This window comes from Salmo salar, chromosome 04, assembly GCF_965601325.2.
Source record: "Salmo salar chromosome 04, fSalSal1, whole genome shotgun sequence".
Lineage (NCBI taxonomy): Eukaryota > Metazoa > Chordata > Actinopteri > Salmoniformes > Salmonidae > Salmo > Salmo salar.
In genome coordinates, this window is record NC_138294.1 from 56,624,681 (window position 1) to 56,643,766 (window position 19,086).

Below are 19,086 nucleotides of genomic sequence, written 5' to 3' on the forward strand. Positions count from 1 at the left end.
CACTCTTGGCATTCTCTCAACCAGCTCCATGGGGTAGTCACCTGGAATGCATTTCAGTTAACAGGTGTGCCTTGTTAGGTAGGGGGGTATACAGAAGATAGCCCTATTTTTTAAAAGACCAAGTACATATTATGGTAAGAACAGCTCAAATAAGCAAAGAGAAACGACAGTCCATCATTACTTTAAGACATGAAGGTCAGTCAATACGGAAAATTTCAAGAACTTTGAAAGTCTCTTCAAGTGCAGTCACAAAAACCATCAAGTGCTATGATGAAACTGGCTCTCATGAGGACCGCCACAGGAATGGAAGACCCAGAGTTACCTCTGCTGCAGAGGATATGTTCATTAGAGTTACCAGCCTCAGAAATTGCAGCCCAAATAAATGCTTCACAGAGTTCAAGTAACAGACACATCTCAACATCAACTGTTCACAGGAGACTGAGTGAATCAGGCCTTCATGGTCGAAATGCTGCAAAGAAGCCACTACTAAAAGGACACCAATAAGAAGAAGAGACTTGCTTGGGCCAAATAACACGAGCAATAGACATCAGACTGGTGGAAATCTGCCCTTTGGTCTGTAGTCCAAATGTGAGATTTTTGGTTCCAACCGTCATGTCTTTGTGAGACGCAGAGTAGGTGAACGGATGATCTCTGCATGTGTGGTTCCCACCGTGAAGCATGGAAGTGGTGTGATGGTTCTTTGCTGGTGACACCTTCTGTGATTTATTTAGAATTCAAAGCACACTTAGCCAGCATGGCTACAACAGCATTCTGCAGCGATACGCCATCACATCTGGTTTGCGCTTAGTGGGACTATCATTTGTTTTTCAACAGGACAATAACCCAATACACTTCCAGGCTGTGTAAGGGCTATTTGACCAAGGAGAGTGATGGAGTGCTGCATCAGATGACCTGGCCTCCACAATCAAACCACCTCAACCCAATTGAGATGGTTTGGGATGAGTTGGACCGCAGAGTGAAGGAAAAGCAGCCACGTGGGAACTCCTTCAAGACTGTTGGAAAAGCATTTCAGGTGAAGCTGGTTGATAGAATGCCTTGATGACAGCTTTGCACACTTGGCAAAGTGTGGCTACTTTGAAAAATCTCAAATATATTTTGATTTGTTTAACACTTTTTGGGTTACTACATAATTCCATGTTTTATTTCATAGTTTTGTAGTCTTCACTATTATTCTACAATGTACAATAGTAAAAATGTAGAAAAACCCTTGAATGAGTAGGTGTGTAAACTTTTGACTGGTAGTGTACACAAACGTGACCTAAGACTTGACTGAAACCAACTTTGTCGCCATTCATGTATACAGTGGATATATACACAAATTAATGTGATATTTGAGACAATCACTAATCGATTGCACAATGTACACACATTTGATTTCAGTTTGAGGGTGTGGGGGTTAGAGGCATGTTTATACCGACATTCTAAAGAAAACAACACTGCCATGTTGATCTGACCCTTGCTGTTGTAATACCAGTGTCTGACTCTCAGCTGTCGCAGATGCACCGCCCCCGACATTCGTCTAGTCAGATCAACCTTACCACTCAAACAAGCCATTTGAGTCAGCGTGTCAGATCTTATAGAGTAAAGCAAAGTAACGAGTGCTACCTAGTGGTCAAACATGGAATAGCCGTTGACAAAACCCCCAACTCTGGTGGAAGAGGAAAAAGTACAGGCAAAATCCAGGCTAGAAATGGTGTTTGTGTGGGGTTGACACTATTATAAAGGATTGCTACAAGGCCCAATAGTAGAAAGCCACTCCTTGAGATAATGGTAGTAAAATAAAAACAACATATGTTTAACCATATTTAATATTTTTGAAACATTGGGTTTGGAAAAAGTACAAAAGTGATCAGTACGCCACAGTATGAAACCAGCTCAGTCTGGTGCAGAGCTGAAAAGGTACGTTCCTTTAAAAAGCGTATTCTACAGATGTATTTATATAATTAACCAGCCTTACCTGACACACACTCACTAAAACCAATACAAGTTACACATTTTAAATACATAGGCTGATCCCTGTAATACCTTTACACGTATAAAAAAAAAAAAAGGCTGAAAAAGTACATTACAGCAGGGGTTCTCAACTTTTTGGGTCCGGGGACTCTTGTCATAGCAAATTCATCAGGGACCCCCTCTTAACCAGAACAACTCGAGTGAGAAGAAGTAGCATACAAGCTAATACCCTACAAGCTAATGTCCTGCAATTCTACACATTTTGCTATGAGGCAGAGAGAACTTTAATTACAGTGCATTTATGTTCTGCATTTTCTTGGGTGAGAAGTAACGAGTTGAAAAATAGATAACTGGTGGAGTACTGTGGATACCAATATCCCTGTGAGCCTCCCAGGGCCATTCTGCCCAGAGATAAGAACAAACCGTAGATTAATATTATTAAATTGTATTATACCCTCAACTTAATCCACAGATACCTTCACCAAATCTAATTTAATAATTCATCTGTTAGTAATATTCATGATTTTTTATTTAAAACAAAAACTTATTTTGAGATCTGGCCACGGACCTCCTGCATTACCTCCCCAGGGGCCGGTGAACCCCAATTTGAGAAACCCTACATTATAGTACAGGAGACCACAATGCTAACCTGTATGTCAGTAAGTCATGCAGTATTACAAATCGTTCCACTACAGAAAAACAGCAAAGCACTACAGCTGTCACACAGTGAGAAAGAGGGCAGCCGGGAAGTGTCTCTACAAAACAAAGTTTAAAAATATCTCAGAGTTGATGCTTTTTGGACTTCAACATCTAGAGGTCTCTGCTGCTGGCCAGAAATGCTGTTGTCAGTCACCCTATTGACATTTGCATACATAGTAAGTTGAGAAGGGTCTCCAATAAGGAGTGTTTCTCTTCCATAATTACATCCATTTAGAAAAATATAATTAATATGTTACGAGAAAGTTGCTGTTGAAGAAAAAAAATCTCCCAAACCTGGGAAATGCTCTGAGTATGTGCTGAGAAAAAACCAAAAGCTACAAAATGTAATTGAATAAATAAAATTGCATGACATCCGTAAAAATCAAGTGGGATCTGTGATGTTGACAGAATCGTATCCACCTTGCGCAAAACATGCTGCTGGACCCGGGCAGTGTTAACGAGGATCTCTCCTCATCCACAGTCACATCACATCCAGTGGCAGAGTAAAATTCAGGGTTAGAACATTTAAAACATGTTGAAATTGAGGATGCGTCCTTATTTTCATGTCAACATGAAAGAGGATTTCCATGTATAGCATGGTCATCGGTTTTCCAACGAATAACATAACTGAAAAGATCAAAATGATTGAGAAAACAGAAGGAGGAGGGAGGGAAAGGTAGAATGGCATCAGGCTTTCACAGTGTTAAAACAATGAAGCCACTGAGCCGTGGTTGGGTGGGCTTGTCGTTACGGTAACAGCAGTGAACTCCCTGTCCTGTCAAACTTCTTGCCCTTTGAGAGGGCGGCCACTTGTTTCAGCAGCTCCCGGTTTTTGGCCTGTAGTAAAAGAAAATAAGTGAGTATGTGACCATCTATGTTTAATGAAAGCCTTTACCACAAGCTAGGAGCGTTTGATTCGTGCCTTCAGAAAGTATTCACACCCCTTGACCTTTTCCACATATTTGTTGTGTTACAGCCTGATTTTTTTTTTTTTTATGATTAAATTTAGTCTTTAGTCAAAAAGTATTCAACCCTTTTGCTATGGCAAATGTGCTTAAATCACATGGACTCACTGTGTGCAATATGCGTTTCACATTTTTACTAAATGACTAGTAATCTCTGTACCCCACCAGAACATGTGAGGGGAGTTGAGCGGTTGGAAATCCCGCTCATTGAGTGGTTCACCACTCCGGTGCTCCATGCCTTTCCCTACCGCTGCGCTAAAACCCACTCCGCGCTCACAGACAAACAAACTGCCGCTCCAAATTCACTCCATTCAAATCACAATTTAACCAACACCCATCTATTTTTGTGACTACCTAGACCTACCAACTGGTTTGTAGGTATTGAAACCAAACCATATGGATTTTAATGAAAAGTATTTGAATAAACATGAAAAGAAGCTGCCATTTCAAATAGACTAAATGTCATATTAAACAGCATATAAAAAACACTAAATAGGCCAGTAACCAGACAGGGAGCCTAAGAAGGAACTAAAATGAATTATTTAAAGCCATATTATTTCAAGGCTATAGCCTACAAAGATATACATTGTGAAGCACTTGCGAGTGCGACATAATAGGCTTGTGGTATTAAATAATTAATCTATAAATTGCACATATAGGCTGTGACTTACTAAGAATGAAATACAAATTAAACATCAGGCTTATGCGATGGTGCCTGGAGAGCAGGTCAGCAGCTGAGAACATCCTCTCCACACTTTGAGCCACTGGGGTCACTATAAAGATAAAGGCATCCTTCCTAACTCAGTTGCTGGAGAGGAATGAAACCATTCAGGGATATCACCATGACAGTTACCGAGTTTAAATGGCTGTGATGGGAGGAAACTGAGGATGGATCAACATTGTAGTTATTACTCCACAATAGTAACCTAATTAACAGTATAAAAAGGAGGATGCCTGTGTAGAATTTCAAAACATGCATCCTGTTTACAACAAGTCACTAAAGTAATACTGCAAAAAAATGTGGCAAAGCAATTCAGTTTCTGTCCTGAATACAAAGTTGTGTTCAGGGCAAATCCATTTTTATGTATTTACTTAATTTTTTTTATTGAACCTTTATTTAACTAGGCAAGTCAGTTAAGAACAAATTCTTATTTACGATGATGGCCTACTCCGGAAAAACCTGGACGAAGCTGGGTCAATTGTGTGCCACCCCATTGGACTCCCAATCACAGCCGGATGTGATACAGCCTGGATTCGAACCAGGTACTGTATTGACACCTCTTGCACTGAGATGCAGTGCCATAGACCGCTGCGCCACTCAGGAGCCCCCCCCAATATAACGCATTACTAAGTACCACTCTCCATATTTTTAAGCATAGTGGTGGCTGGATCATGTTATGGGTATGCTTGTAATCGTTAAGGACTGGGAGTTTCAGGAAAAAATTTTACAGAATGGAGGTAAGCACAGGCAAAATCCTAGAAGAAAACCTGGTTTAGTCTGCTTTCCACCAGACACTGGGAGATTAATTCACCTTTGAGAAGGACAAAAACCTAAAACACAAGGCCAAATTCTACAGTGGAGTTGCTTACCCAGAAGACTGAGTGGACAAGTAAAAGTTTTTACTTAAATCTATGGCAAGAACAAAATGGTTGTCTAGCAATAATCAACAACCAATTTAACAAAGCTTGCAGAATTTTGAAAATAATAAAATGGGCAAATGTTGTACAATCCAGGTCTGCAAAGCTCTTAGAGAGACTTACCCAAAGACTCAAAGCTGTAATCGCTGCCAAAGGTGCTTTTACAAAGTATTGACTCAGGGGTATGAATACTTATGTAAAAACATGTTTTCACTTTGTCATTATGGGGTATCGTGTGTAGAAAATCTATTTAATCCATTTTGAATGCAGGCTGTAACAACAAAATGTGGAATAAGGGGTATGAATACTATCTGAAGGTATGGTTCATCCTAACTTGTTAGGAAAGTTGTTTGAATCCCATGTGATTGAGAAGCAACAGGTCAACATATGAGGTCCTCCCACGACAACTCAGGAAAGCATGCAGTTTATTAGGCTACAGATGAAATAAATGATGAACTTCACAGGGTGGTGAAAGTGCACAGTGATGAGCTTGATGCTGATCTCCAATAAATGTCAAGGGTCTTATTCATTTTTATTTGTCAAAGATCTTGCTCTTTTGTCCATAACAAATCATGTTGGCTATACTTGCACTGTATCCGCAAGCTGTTGGCTAGAGTGCATGTGCCAATACCAGAGTGGGCAAATTCACTATAGAGTGCAAAATGTTTTGAGAGAAAACGATCAGTAGTTAAAAATGCGATGGAAACCCATTTAACTTGTATTTTTATTCGGTACATGGGAATTTAACCGCAAAAGGTATTTTTATGTGCACTACGTCATCACGCACTGCCTTTTATGACCAACAAGTCAATTTGATGGAAACATCTCGGATGGGAAATTGTGCGCATTACTTTTATGCAGATTTTAGAATAGTCACATGAAACTGTGTTGCCAATTGGATGGAAACCTAGCTAGGGGCCCACAAGATGTCTGGTTTTTTTCATGTCTGTATGGTAATTTTTACTCTACCTGTTGCTGTTCCATGGCCTCTTTGTGCGCCTTCTCCATGTTGTTCATCTTAACTCTCATGTTGGATTCCTGGTACTGGAAGTCTGCCTTGAGTTCTGTGAGCTGGAAGTACAAAACAACATGACCAAAAGTCACATTGAACATAGCAAAACGGATAGTTTGTCAAATCAAATCGTATGTCACATGTACCGAACACAACAGGTGTAGAAGACCTTACTGTGAAATGCTTACTGACAAACCCTTAACTCTAATTTCTTAACTGTGTTGTTGGTTAAGAAAATATTTACTAAAAAAACAAAAGTAACAATAATGAGGCAATATAAAATGGGGTACCGAGTCAATGTGCGGGGGTACAGGTTAGTCACGGTAATTTGTACATGTAGGTAGGGGTAAAGTGACTATGCATAGATAATAAACAGCGAGTAGCAGCAGTGTAAAAACAATGCAAATAGTCAGTGGTCATTTGAATAATTGTTCAGCAGTCTTATGGCTTGGGGGTAGAAGCTGTTAAGGAGCCTTTTGGTCCTAGACTTGGCGCTCCGGTACCGCTTGCCGTGCGGTAGCAGAGAGAACAGTCTATGACTAGGGTGGCTGGATTCTGACAATTTTTAGGCCTTCCTCTGACACCGCCTAGTATATAGGTCCTGGATGGCAGGAAGCTTGGCCCCAGTGATGTATTGGGCCATACGCACTACCCTCTGTAGCACCTTACGGTCAAATGCCCAGCAGTTGCCATACCAGGCAGTGATGCAATGGGTCAGGATGCCCTCGATGGTGCAGCTGTAGAACATTTTGAGGACCCATGCCAAATCTTTTCAGTATCCTGAGGGGGAATAGGCGTTGTCATGCCCTCTTCACAACTGTCTTGGTACCATGATAGTTTGTTGGTGATGTGGACACCAAGGAACTCGAAGCTCTTGACCCACTCCACTACAGTTGGTAGAGCATGGTGTTTGCAACGCCAGCATGGTGTGTGCAACGCCAGGGTTGTGGGTTCAATTCCCACGGGGGGCCAGTACAAAAAAAATTATAAAAAAATGTATTAAATGAAATGTATGCATTCACTACTGTAAGTCGCTCTGGATAAGAGCGTCTGCTAAATGACTAAAATGTAAAAAAAAAAAAAAAACGTTAAATGTACAGCCCCGTTGATGAGAATGGGGGTGTGTTCGGCCCTCCTTTTCCTGTTGTCCACGATCGGCTCCTTTGTCTTGCTCATATTGAGGGAGAGGCTGTTGTCCTGGCACCACACTGCCTGGTCTTGGACCTCCTCCCTATAGGCTGTCTCATCACTGTCAGTGATCAGGCCTACCACCGTTGTGTCGTCAGAAAACTTAATGGTGTTGGAGTCGTGCTTGGCCACGCAGTCGCGGGTGAACAGGAAGTACAGGAGGGGACTAAGCACGCACCTCTGAGGGGTCCCCGTGTTGAGGAACAGCGTGGCAGATGTGTTGTTGCCTACCATTACCACCTGGGAGCAGCCTGTCTCAGCAGTGGTCATTTAGGGGCATGAATTACTGTGAAGATACAATTAGGTGTGTACCTTTCGGTCCTTCTCCAGTATTGTCTGATCCCTCTGTTGAAGCATTCTCTTTAATGACATCACTTCCTCTTTCAGCTGGCTGATCAGAATGAAGTTGTCTGTTCCTCCAGAATCCATAGATTGGGTAATGGAACTACTGATGGGAGAGAGGACAGAGAGCAGGGAAGAAAAGTTAAGATGTCAGAAAAAGGAAAGTACCGTAACTCAGATCTTTTCACACTGACCCACTTTGTACCATTGCCTGCTCCAACACACCTTGATGGCATCTATCAGAGATGTGTGTTAGAACAATGAAGTTCAAAAAAGTGTCAGTAGGAACCTACTGGATGTTTTCCATGTTTACTTCAAAAGTTAGAGCTGGCTTGTAACTCCTTACATGTGATTGAAACTCCTCTCGTACCTGTCCCCGTTGGATGGCTTCACCTCCAGTTTTGGCTTCTTCTTTGGGGTCTCCTTCTGGATCGAAGACGATTTATGGCTGAGGGGAGAACCAACACACAACTTTAGCCACTGAGGCTCTCCATCAGACCTGTAAAGTGTCCCAGAGTATGCCATAGTTCAACTAAGTTGTAGAACTAGGCAAATAGACTTGTCATAACAGTCAATCAAGACTTGGGGGGATATGTCTTACCTCTGCTTCCACAGTCCCTGCTCCTGCTCTGGACTTAGGCTCCCACTGAGTCTACAAAAAGACAAAGAACAAACACCAAGTTATCAGACATTTTTCCCTTCCAACATGTTCCTCGAAATATCTGACACATGCATCATTACTCAGAGACCACAACATCCTTCCAAAAAGCAACGTTCAGCACAATACATATGCAGTATTGTGACAGAGTAGAGACCTGCAGAAGACCCGCATCACAGAGGAAGTAATGGCCTAACAGTTAGAGAATAGGGCCGTGGCACCATGGCCTACTTATGTGAGCTGCTGTGTCTGTGCTGGTGTTGATGATGCTGCTGTCTGGAGTGGTGGTCCTTCTCATTGAGCGAGGAGTTGGAGTGGGAGGAGCTGAAGCCTTTCCTTTGCTCCTTGGTCTTCTGCAGCACACGGCGGTAGGACAGAGTACATAGCCAGCACAGCAGCTTCCCATCCACCTGACAACACACACAGGACAGTGGAAAATGGTAAATACGCAACCCCATGAGTGCTGGACAAAGTGTGTTAGGGTATCAATGCAGCGGGTGAGCGTGCCTACCTTCCTCCTACCCTCTTCCTTGCGGTCAAATGCACACTGTTGTTTGCACTGCTCACAGGTCTGTGGAGGGCCATACTTCTTCTCTGAGTTAGTGCAACGCTGACACTTTGTTCCGATGAAAGCAGCAATGATGTTACAATACTGGCAGGGTTTAGGCTGAGTGGGGAACAGAAGAAGATTTGGCAAACATAACCGTAACGGAGTCAATACATGCTGTAAAATTATAAGAGGGGCGTCAATTCAAGTCAAAACTTACCGTCCCAAACTGCTTTACATTCTGGGCACATTTCTTGCAAATGGTGTTTGTTTTGCTGGAATAGAGAATGTGAAAAAGAAATTGCATCAACATTCTGGAACCAATGTTATCACTATATTACATGGTGATGCCTTTGGAATAACAATACCATGCACAGTAAAGGTGATGGAGCAAAACTCACCTCTCCTGCTGAAACTCTGATCTGCAGTATGTACACTTGACGATGGGATGAGCGATGCGACACTCCTGTTGACACAAGAAACAAAGCATTTGAGGGATTCATCTGTCGGAGTTTATTTAGCCCTTTGCTTAAAAATAATTGCAAACAGATACAATGTAGGACATAACATTTTAAGAATTCACTAAACGCTAAATCATGAGTTTGGTTTGTCCAAAATGTCAAAACCCCTTTGTATGGCGTTATTTAGTATTATGCATTTGTTTACAATAATTAACCATGTATTCAATAGTGTTCTTACCTTTTATTCAGACACAGGTTTTCAAGCCTTCTGCCCAGTATGTGTGTGGTGTGCTTATTATGGCAATGTGAAATATGCATTTCCAACGCACCAGCATGAATAGAAAAATGTGCTAATTTGCCAGGAATTATAACTAGATTTTTGCCCATTGCATGAATAATTTATATGGAACATAGCCTCCACTACTGGTCGAAGAGGGATGCTACACTGAGCCCCCTAGAATGACATTTTGTAGCTGCCGGTATGTTAAAGACACCGACGCTGTGGCTACATTGATGCTAAAATACACTTATTTGTAAAGGGCATGAAGTGTAAACAAATGCTAAATGAACAGGTCATGGGAGACGTAATGTGAAAAGATCTAGCTAGCTAACCAATGTTTATCTGACGTTATTTTGTTTGCTACACCCAGCAGACACAGCATGAATAGAAAAAAACATTTCGCGAATAAATTATATCGTCCTGCGTGTGACATTATCTAACAAGGTTGCCATTTGCGTCCCAGACAGGTTGCAAGGATAAGAGTTAGTTGTTACATAATCTATCATCAAAGCCATGGCTTGCGATAAGTGCTGAATGTGGCCAGAGACCTTATAATTAAACATCTAGGGAGCAGTCGAAATGCATATGAGCCTGTAGCAGTTGCTTTGTAATCTATTCATATTGCAAAATGTGGTACTAGTAAGCTAGCGATCACCCACACACTTCCAGTCCAAACCTTGCACAGTTGCTGTCCCTGCGACAGTTCTTCGAAGGGATACCGCTGGTTACACTTCGTACACGCGTACAGGGCCGATGTTGCCATTATCACCAAGATCAAGAAAAAGTCAAAGATAAAAACAAATAGAGTGAAATAGCTAGTCACCCAGACAATTTCCTTGGTAGCTAACGTTAGCTAACTAAGCCTATAGCTAGCCAGCTAGCTAATAATAGCTAGGCTAATGCTAAATAAACAGCTAAATATTGTTAAATATTATCATCTCTCTCTGTTGGCTAGCTAACATAAGTTACTTGACATAGGTAGTCAAAAATACTGATCTAGCATCCGCAAAATGTATAAACAAGAGTAAAATGTAAATAGTTTTTCGCTGTTCTTAGCTAGCTAGCTATTCCTATTTTCCCTTTCTCTTTTTTGCATCCGCAGCGTCGTCATTCAAACCGGATGCGGCCAACTACAGAAGAAAGAAAGAGAAGCCAATCACGACACATCATTAGTGCGCGGGACTTTGTATTTTGAAACACAGAAGCCAATCACAGTGCAAAAACAACACAGCGATTAAGTTCCATTAAGCTGCCTAAATTTGTATCACTGTGATAAGAGGAATATGGAAACAAAGTAACTAGAATGTACATGTGTAGTGTTACTGTTAGATCTTTTAATTATAAAAGCTAGCTACATGTAATTAAATGTCATTGTCAGGTGGCTGCAGATAAAAGAGAACAATATATTCATACCATTGTGTACATTGTCAGAGTCATTCTCAAAATATTAGGCAATGCAATGGCACTATGAATTCTGATGAAGATTGTGTTCACAACACACATTTAATTTGTGGTGGTCTTTTATTTATCATTAAATGAAGTCAACAGCAACTGACGTCAATCCTGGATCAAAGAGCAAAGTAAATCCAGGCTGGATAAACTGCTGACGTGCTGGGCCATATGCTGTGGTTCACAGGCAATATAAAGAACTTTGTCATGTTGTATCTACCTACCTACTAACAATATATTGGTGATCATAATAGAAGGACAAGAAATAATTTGCATAATAGGAAATAAAACTAACATTTAAACAAAAACAAATAAATTATCAAAATATCACGGTCAAACGTGTATTGTTGACAGGCGTGGGTTACAGTCCATGGTAGTCACCTTGCTCTATGTTAATGGCCTGCAATTAAACTGACCATAAAATTCTCACCAAATTAATTATTCTACTAACACATAAATATTAGCAGTTACTGATTTATATTGATTAAGGATGTGCCCTTGTGAGGCCATGAAAAAAGCCACTTCATCATTGCACTAGTGGGGAATGAGCCTCACTACTTTTCCTCTGGTTAGTAATCAGATCACTGTTCAAAGACAAAACCCTGTTGTGACTATTTATTTTAAACAACAGTGCAAAGCTCTACATCACTGTGCCTGTGAGAGGCATGTTGTTGGTGAGTATTAACGTCTTCCATGGAGGAATGGTTAGTGCCATCTGTGGTATTCAGTTTCTAGTTTCTGTAGAATTTGTTATTCTATACATATGCAGCATTTATGAACAACCTGTGGGTATGACCTTTCAACTAAACCATGTCATGCACATTGTCAATTTTACTGATCTGTTTTGGGTAAACAGTCTGCAACGTGACATCACCAAAGCCCTCAAGTTATCACCTAATTATAACTGAGACTCAGAGCTCAGTATTAACCTAAAAGTCTATGGTATAAACTGTACACACAATCTAGGCTAAGGGAATGGAAATAATATGTAGTTAACTTGCTAGTAAAAAGAACTCAACAGCATAGAAAACATTAACATACTGATCAGATGGAATGGCATACCTAACTATACACCCACATTCATTCAACCTATTTGGTCAAAATATGTGTCCATTCAGTAACAATATTTTCAGCTTCAAAACAGCAGACATTTCTGACCTCAAAACCTATTTGGAATATGTCAAGTAGAAATAAACAGAAAATTGCTTAAATAGCATGTCTTTAAAAAAAAAAAATGTATAATTCTCCACCTCGCTTTCACAACAGAGAAATTCAATGAGCATTTACTTTTAGTGTGTTAGGTACTTGTTTTATCCTATTAATAATTTAGTGTACTTATTACTTTAGAATAAACTAATGCATTAATACTGGATGTAGTTAAGCCGATATGCTATAGCATACTTGTGAGGGATTATTTGATGACCATTATATGTTACAGTACTCTTGACCCTGGTAGCAGAGGTCAGCGAAGTATAGTATGGCTATTGTGAGGTGGTCTCAGAGATAAATAGAGGACTCATCTTTATATATATATATAATTATAGCATGTGTGACAGTATGGGCAGCGCCATTGCGGCTACAACCCATAGGAATCCCCACCCTATTGAAAACATTGATTACTTTAAAATGGCGGAAGCCCTTAATGATGCTGCCCATGCTAAAACAGCCTTTTGGCCACTAGAGGCCTCTGTTATTGTCTATGGGTGGTCTGAAACAGAGGCAGCTCTGTTTTGTGCATAGACAACATAGGGTTCTGACCATAGACATATAAATTAATATTCTTATTCTATTTCTATGGGTCTGACCCTGTACGACCTCAGCTGTTGGAGCAGCAGTGAGATGGAACAGCCAAAGGCCAATACATGGTTTCTACAGACACTTGGTGGTTGCGTTGCTTCCTACAGGAGTGTGTCATGTTAAGCAGGAATGTGTGACACAGCAAGTCCCCTGCAGTGCAGTCTATTAGTTATGGGCATGGCACCTTATCGTTGTGGGGCCTCAGTCCTCAGCCTTACTCTATAAGCCCCCTGTCAAACAATGTTTGTCAAACAAAGGTCTGAACGGGAGTGATGGAGCGGGTGGGCGAGCCCGCCCTCTCAGTGGAGGAGGCAGAGCGATTGGTCACGTCTCGCTGCAGCTCCTCCACCCTCTTCTGAAGCTCCGCCCGCTTGGCCAGCAGCTCCTTGTAGCGCTGGTGAACAGGCTCCTGGGAAGAAGGTACACAAACAGTAGTGGTCAACACTAGAACAGAACTATGCTATAAACAAGCATATAAACTGCCATTTATACTCATACTAACAAGGCAATAGTAAACATGTCATCCCCCACAAATGATGCAGCCCCCCCCGGCCAATTGAGATACCATGTGTGACTAACAGATCCCGCCTTGGGCCAGTCAGTGTAATTTTGTAAATGCCGGATCTTTATGGCAAGACGCATCATTCACCCAACTTTGGTCAAAATCGGGCCAGTGCTGTAGGAGATATCACGTGTGACTAACATACTAACAGGCGGAGAGAGATCCATAGTCCCCTCCTCAATTTCATTCAGGGGGACAATTATACAAGACAGCATAAATAATATTACTACTATCAACATCATTACTACTACTACTACTACTACTACTATGAAAGTGAGGTAGTTTGCCCAGACCTGTGGCCTCATGCGAGGGTTCCAGCGGATGTAGTAGCCCACCCAGAGCTCCAGGTGGCGCATGCTGACCACTGGGAACAGCACATGGTTGGAATAGTTGACATAAAGAGGGTTGGTGAACTCCTCTAGTTGGCTGTTGATGTAGGCCCACAGAGAAACTGTCTTCTTAGGCAGCTCCTGCAGAACAATTAGATGTATGAGATGTTGGTTTTAACATTAGCAAATAAAACATATCTCTTAGCATATTCCTATTAGCACTGTTATGACAACTGTGTATGAAAAGTCATCCATGAGAGACAGTCAAATAAACACAGTTTAGTTTCAGGTTTTCTGAATTGCACTCCATCCAAGTGGTGTTTAAACCTAACAGTCTGCACTCTCACCTCCTTCACCCTTTGCTGTTCACTGTTACACATGAATGTCCCAAACAGGCAGCTGTACATGTGGTCCAGGATGGTGACCAGGAAGTACTCGTTGAACTCAAAGGCTGCAGGAAACTAGACAGGAACAGTTAAATTATAATTCATATACGATCAGGAGAATCCAGAGGGATTATGTACATCAGTAAAACATCCCGTGTGTAATGCGTGTACCTTATTACTAAGCCTGGATTTTTTTTCTGGTCAGGCCACATGACTACCCATCAACACCCCCTACCAGTGATGTCCCTCACCTGTCGGGTAATCTGCCACACACAGTCAATGAACTGCAGGAAGACAGGCGAGCGGTCTGCGTCTGTGTGGTTCTTATCCCCATGACCAATCCTCTGTAAGGAGAGTGGGGAAGGAGGGAGAAGAACAGAAAGTCAAGTGACCGTAATGGCTGAACAAGAAGGGTAAAGCTGTGCAATGGCGATGGTTGACCCATGCGAGTCAGGAAATGAGGAAGTTTCAAACCATTTTAACTTCTCTTACCACATTAGAATGTCCCGAGCATTTCCAAAACGTCAATGAATAATCAAGAGAATGTGTCCCAAGTGTTTTAGCTTGTTATAAGGAACACTACACAGTGAGAGGGAGTAAAGGCTTATTTACTAGCTGGAAGCGGTGGCCAAAGCTCAGCCACTCTTTCTCCAGCAGCACCTGGAAGCCACGGATGGTGCGGTAGTGTCCGTCCAGCATCAGCATGGCCAGGGAGGTGAGCTGGGCCGTACGGTCCCATCCATCACTGCAGTGAACTACCACTGAAGTCTTCCCAGACTCCACCTTGTCTGCAATACGCAGCGCCCCAGCCAGGATCAGCTTCACAGGGAACAGACAGACAGGTTCAACAAATAATCTCAACCTTGATTTTCTTTCTCTCCCTTCTGTCCTCACCTTGATGTGCTCCAGCCAATGAGTGGACTCGAGGTTGGAGAGCCAATGTGACTCCTCGATGTTGGGATAGACCACCTCCTTCAGCTTGCGCAGTGACTCTCTCATCACATGGATGTTGTGGATGTCCAAGAACACCAGCTCTGCATTCTGATAGGCATCCTCACTCTCATAGCCACCCCCTTTCATCTGAGGAGAACGCAGGGAATGTAGTCATCTCTTGGAATTGAATATACTCTGAATAACACTGAATAGTTTTCATACTTAAAGAATGTAATTATCTGTGAGAGGAGATCAAAATCAAATCCAAAGAAAATAACACTATGGGTTGAGCATTGAACCGTATAGGCACTGTGTGTGGGAAATGCACTTTGACTCAAAATAAAACAGGATTATTATTACTAACTACATACCTTGTTGGCGGCAGCATTGACGCTAGGCCTGGCATCGAAGATGAAGAGCTTGTGGGACTGAGCATTGGCATCCATGATGGCCTGGAGGTACTTCTCATCGTCTTTGCTACGCTTGCCGTTGACCCCGACCATGGGCTGACTACAGCGGGTCACTGTGGCCTGGCTCTCTGGGTGGATCCACGACAGCACCTGCAGAGCCACAGCAGAGGCATTGGCACGGATAATAACACAAGACCGCAGGCACTACATCAGCGTACTACTACAGAGGTACTGCAGACAGTTAAAGAGTGGGGACAGTGTGAAGTGTAAATGTTAACTCACAGGTATCCTGCCCTTGGCTCTGAAGGCAGCCACTCTCTTCAGCTCCTCATCTGGTATGTTGACAGGCACCACCAGGTTTGATGGGTAAGTGTCACACACTTCGTAGTGATCATTCACTTTAGTTATCCTCCAGCTCTCGTTGGGTAATCCCTACACACACATACGAGTATAAAAACATTTAAAAATAACTTATACCTAAAGCCCAGATTTTTGAAATCTTCCAAATACCTGTCTTTTGTATTCCGCTTGAGCATCATACACTTTCCAGCCATTTTCAGGATAGACCTGCCCATACTCAAAGGCAAAGGTTGGCTGTGGATGACAGAGGGAAAAAAATAGTCGGTCAGTTGGCCCTGGGCCTTTATAGTACACAGTAGCAGACCATGGGCAACAGACCTAGTGACTCACTCACCAAACCATTGGAAACAGGAAAGGCAAATTTCATCAGGATCTCAAAAATGGACTTCCTGAGTGAGTCCTCCATCTGCTTGTGTGCAAACCGCAGATTACGGATATCCTGAGGAGACAGAGTGACAGGTCACTGTAACCATTGTCATTTACACTCAGAGAAAGAAGAAGCACTAGAATGCAGTGATTAGAGTCTGAAGTATAAGAAAAATGCCTGTTCTCTTTGAGAGCAACAAAGAGCTTATATATTAGTATAAACATCAGGTAAGGGATGTTCCAGACGTTTTTTTTTGGTGGTCACTGCTCACCTTGCAGACCAGCCCGTAGGAGACCTCACCACGGCTAGATGCACCTCCTATCTTCTCCACGCGGCTCACTACCCCCAGGGGCAAGTCCAGCACAAACGCTGGTTCCTAGGAGACAAAGGAAATAATAAGAACACTGATTTGACATCCTGAAGAGTGGAATGGAGACCAATTGAAAGCTGAAAAGCATACCCTGTCCGTGCATCTGAAAAACATACCCTGTCCGTGCATCTGAAAAGCATACCCTGTCGGTGCATCTGAAAAGCATACCCTGTCCGTGCATCTGAAAAGCATGCCCCGTCCGTGCATCTGAAAAGCATGCCCCGTCCGTGCATCTGAAAAACATGCCCCGTCCGTGCATCTGAAAAACATGCCCCGTCCGTGCATCTGAAAAACATGCCCCGTCCGTGCATCTGAAAAACATGCCCCGTCCGTGCATCTGAAAAACATGCCCCGTCCGTGCACCTGAAAAACATGCCCCGTCCGTGCACCTGAAAAACATGCCCCGTCCGTGCACCTGAAAAACATGCCCCGTCCGTGCACCTGAAAAACATACCCCGTCCGTGCACCTGAAAAACATGCCCCGTCCGTGCACCTGAAAAACATGCCCCGTCCGTGCACCTGAAAAACATGCCCCGTCCGTGCACCTGAAAAACATGCCCCGTCCGTGCACCTGAAAAACATACCCCGTCCGTGCACCTGAAAAACATACCCCGTCCGTGCACCTGAAAAACATACCCCGTCCGTGCACCTGAAAAACATACCCCGTCCGTGCACCTGAAAAACATACCCCGTCCGTGCACCTGAAAAACATACCCCGTCCGTGCACCTGAAAAACATACCCCGTCCGTGCACCTGAAAAACATACCCTGTCCGTGCATCTGAAAAACATACCCTGTCCGTGCATCTGAAAAACATACCCTGTCCGTGCATCTGAAAAACATACCCTGTCCGTGCATCTGAAAAACATACCCTGTCCGTGCATCTGAAAAACATACCCTGTCCGTGCATCTGAAAAACATACCCTGTCCGTGCATCTGAAAAACATACCCTGTCCGTGCATCTGAAAAACATACCCTGTCCGTGCATCTGAAAAACATACCCTGTCCGTGCATCTGAAAAACATACCCTGTCCGTGCATCTGAAAAACAGTCTGTAGTTGGTGACAGTCAACGTCCCCCTCAGTGCACCAATGTAAGGACAGATGTAGGTGACGTCTTTGGCTGTTAGAAAATACAGATAAAAGTTTAAGCAGGTCATTCCATTAAACCAAAAATAACCCATAGCTGGGGGGTGGGGGAGATGACCTACCCATGTCTTGCACACTTTCCTTTGGTAGTAACTGTGGTTCTTCTTTGTTTGAATCCCTGAGCACCTGTATATAAAACAATATCCAATGTATAGGTAAAACATACTGAGTAGCCAACAGCACAAATCAAGTTGATTATTTTTACTTAAACACCAACGCAAATCTTTGAGGGAAGAGGGATGGAAGACTATACCTTGGCAACTGCTTTAGGTCTGCCCTGAAATCATTAGGGGAAAAGCGAGAGGGTTAACCGCAGACATGTTTAAGATGCTATTGCTACATTAGTAGAACTGAATCTGTGTAAAGTTGTAGGTGAAAAACCCTGTACCAACCCGTAGTTCTGGGGAGAACTCTGTTGAGGTGGACACATTGTCAGAAGACATCGCATAGGGGGTTTTGGCAGCGTGAGTGGACCGGTCAGAACGAGACGTGGACGTACTGTCAACAGAATTGCAGAATAGGTGTACTATAGGATAATGAGCAGTGAGAAATAATACCATACCAAAATTGCTTGTTCATTTGACAGCCGTGTTCGCTAAAGCAGAAACTAAATGGCTGGCACCTAGCCCAGGGGACTGGAGAATAGATCCACTCTGTATGTTACAGACCCTCTCTGTTTTTCAGTCCCCTGGGCTATTTGTACCCAGACTAGATGGCTGTGGAATCTGACATTGTCTAGCTAACTAGATAACGTTAGTAGTATAAAGTAAGGCTTTCTTGGGCAAACTGTTTACCTTCTCGGGCGGCCTACTATAGCGACTTTTGTAACCCGAATCTCCCAGTAAGGTTTAGCTGATACTTCAACATCTTTCATTGAATTACACTAGTAAAATTCAATATCTTCACTATCGACAATTTTTCGCCACATTTAGATAGCAAGTAGTTAGACAACTATAAAAGCTCCTGTCAATCGACTACACAGGGAGCTAGTTGAACGAGCCCCACCTGGACAATGAATCAACACTGGCCTGCCTTGACGAGGATTGCTTCGAACCCAGACTGTCGATGCTTCCGCTCTTCTCCATGGTAAATCTTAGTAAAGTTTTCAAATATTTGAATTTGAGGCGATTGGGCAGATATCTACATGCAACTGTTTTGATTCCGTCCTTGGTGAAAAGTAAATCCCAGGTACAGACAGGAAGCTGCCATCTT

The 19,086-nt window shown here is 42.6% G+C and overlaps 2 protein-coding genes across 5 annotated transcripts; both read right to left on the minus strand.

The window, feature by feature from the left end:
* Positions 1-1,811: 1,811 nt before the first annotated feature.
* On the minus strand, positions 1,812-10,884 carry LOC145850188 (protein FAM76B). 3 transcript variants are annotated; one of them, XM_045717063.2, is made up of 10 exons: positions 10,441-10,884; positions 9,425-9,489; positions 9,244-9,298; positions 8,988-9,143; positions 8,708-8,886; positions 8,420-8,470; positions 8,189-8,266; positions 7,789-7,921; positions 6,246-6,347; positions 1,812-3,510 (listed from the first exon to the last, which is right to left on the minus strand). In XM_045717063.2, the coding sequence occupies exons 1-10, from the start codon at positions 10,525-10,527 to the stop codon at positions 3,421-3,423; spliced, it is 996 nt and encodes a 331-aa protein (XP_045573019.1). In that variant the 5' UTR covers positions 10,528-10,884; the 3' UTR covers positions 1,812-3,420. The 3 variants fall into 3 exon arrangements, with proteins under 3 accessions (XP_045573019.1, XP_082830706.1, XP_014052435.1); XM_082974580.1 differs by having other exon boundaries at positions 7,789-7,924; positions 8,165-8,266; XM_014196960.3 differs by having other exon boundaries at positions 7,789-7,924; positions 10,441-10,883.
* Positions 10,885-11,078: 194 nt separating this feature from the next.
* Positions 11,079-19,076, minus strand: LOC100306801 (myotubularin related protein 2). Of its 2 annotated transcripts, NM_001165340.1 has the most exon segments (16): positions 11,272-13,419; positions 13,866-14,042; positions 14,249-14,362; positions 14,539-14,631; positions 14,900-15,106; positions 15,182-15,367; positions 15,592-15,780; positions 15,913-16,062; positions 16,141-16,224; positions 16,325-16,429; positions 16,629-16,733; positions 17,754-17,848; positions 17,937-18,000; positions 18,128-18,151; positions 18,267-18,372; positions 18,880-19,076. In NM_001165340.1, coding segments are annotated over 16 exon segments (1,941 nt in total). In that variant the 5' UTR covers positions 18,960-19,076; the 3' UTR covers positions 11,272-13,257.
* Positions 19,077-19,086: the final 10 nt, after the last annotated feature.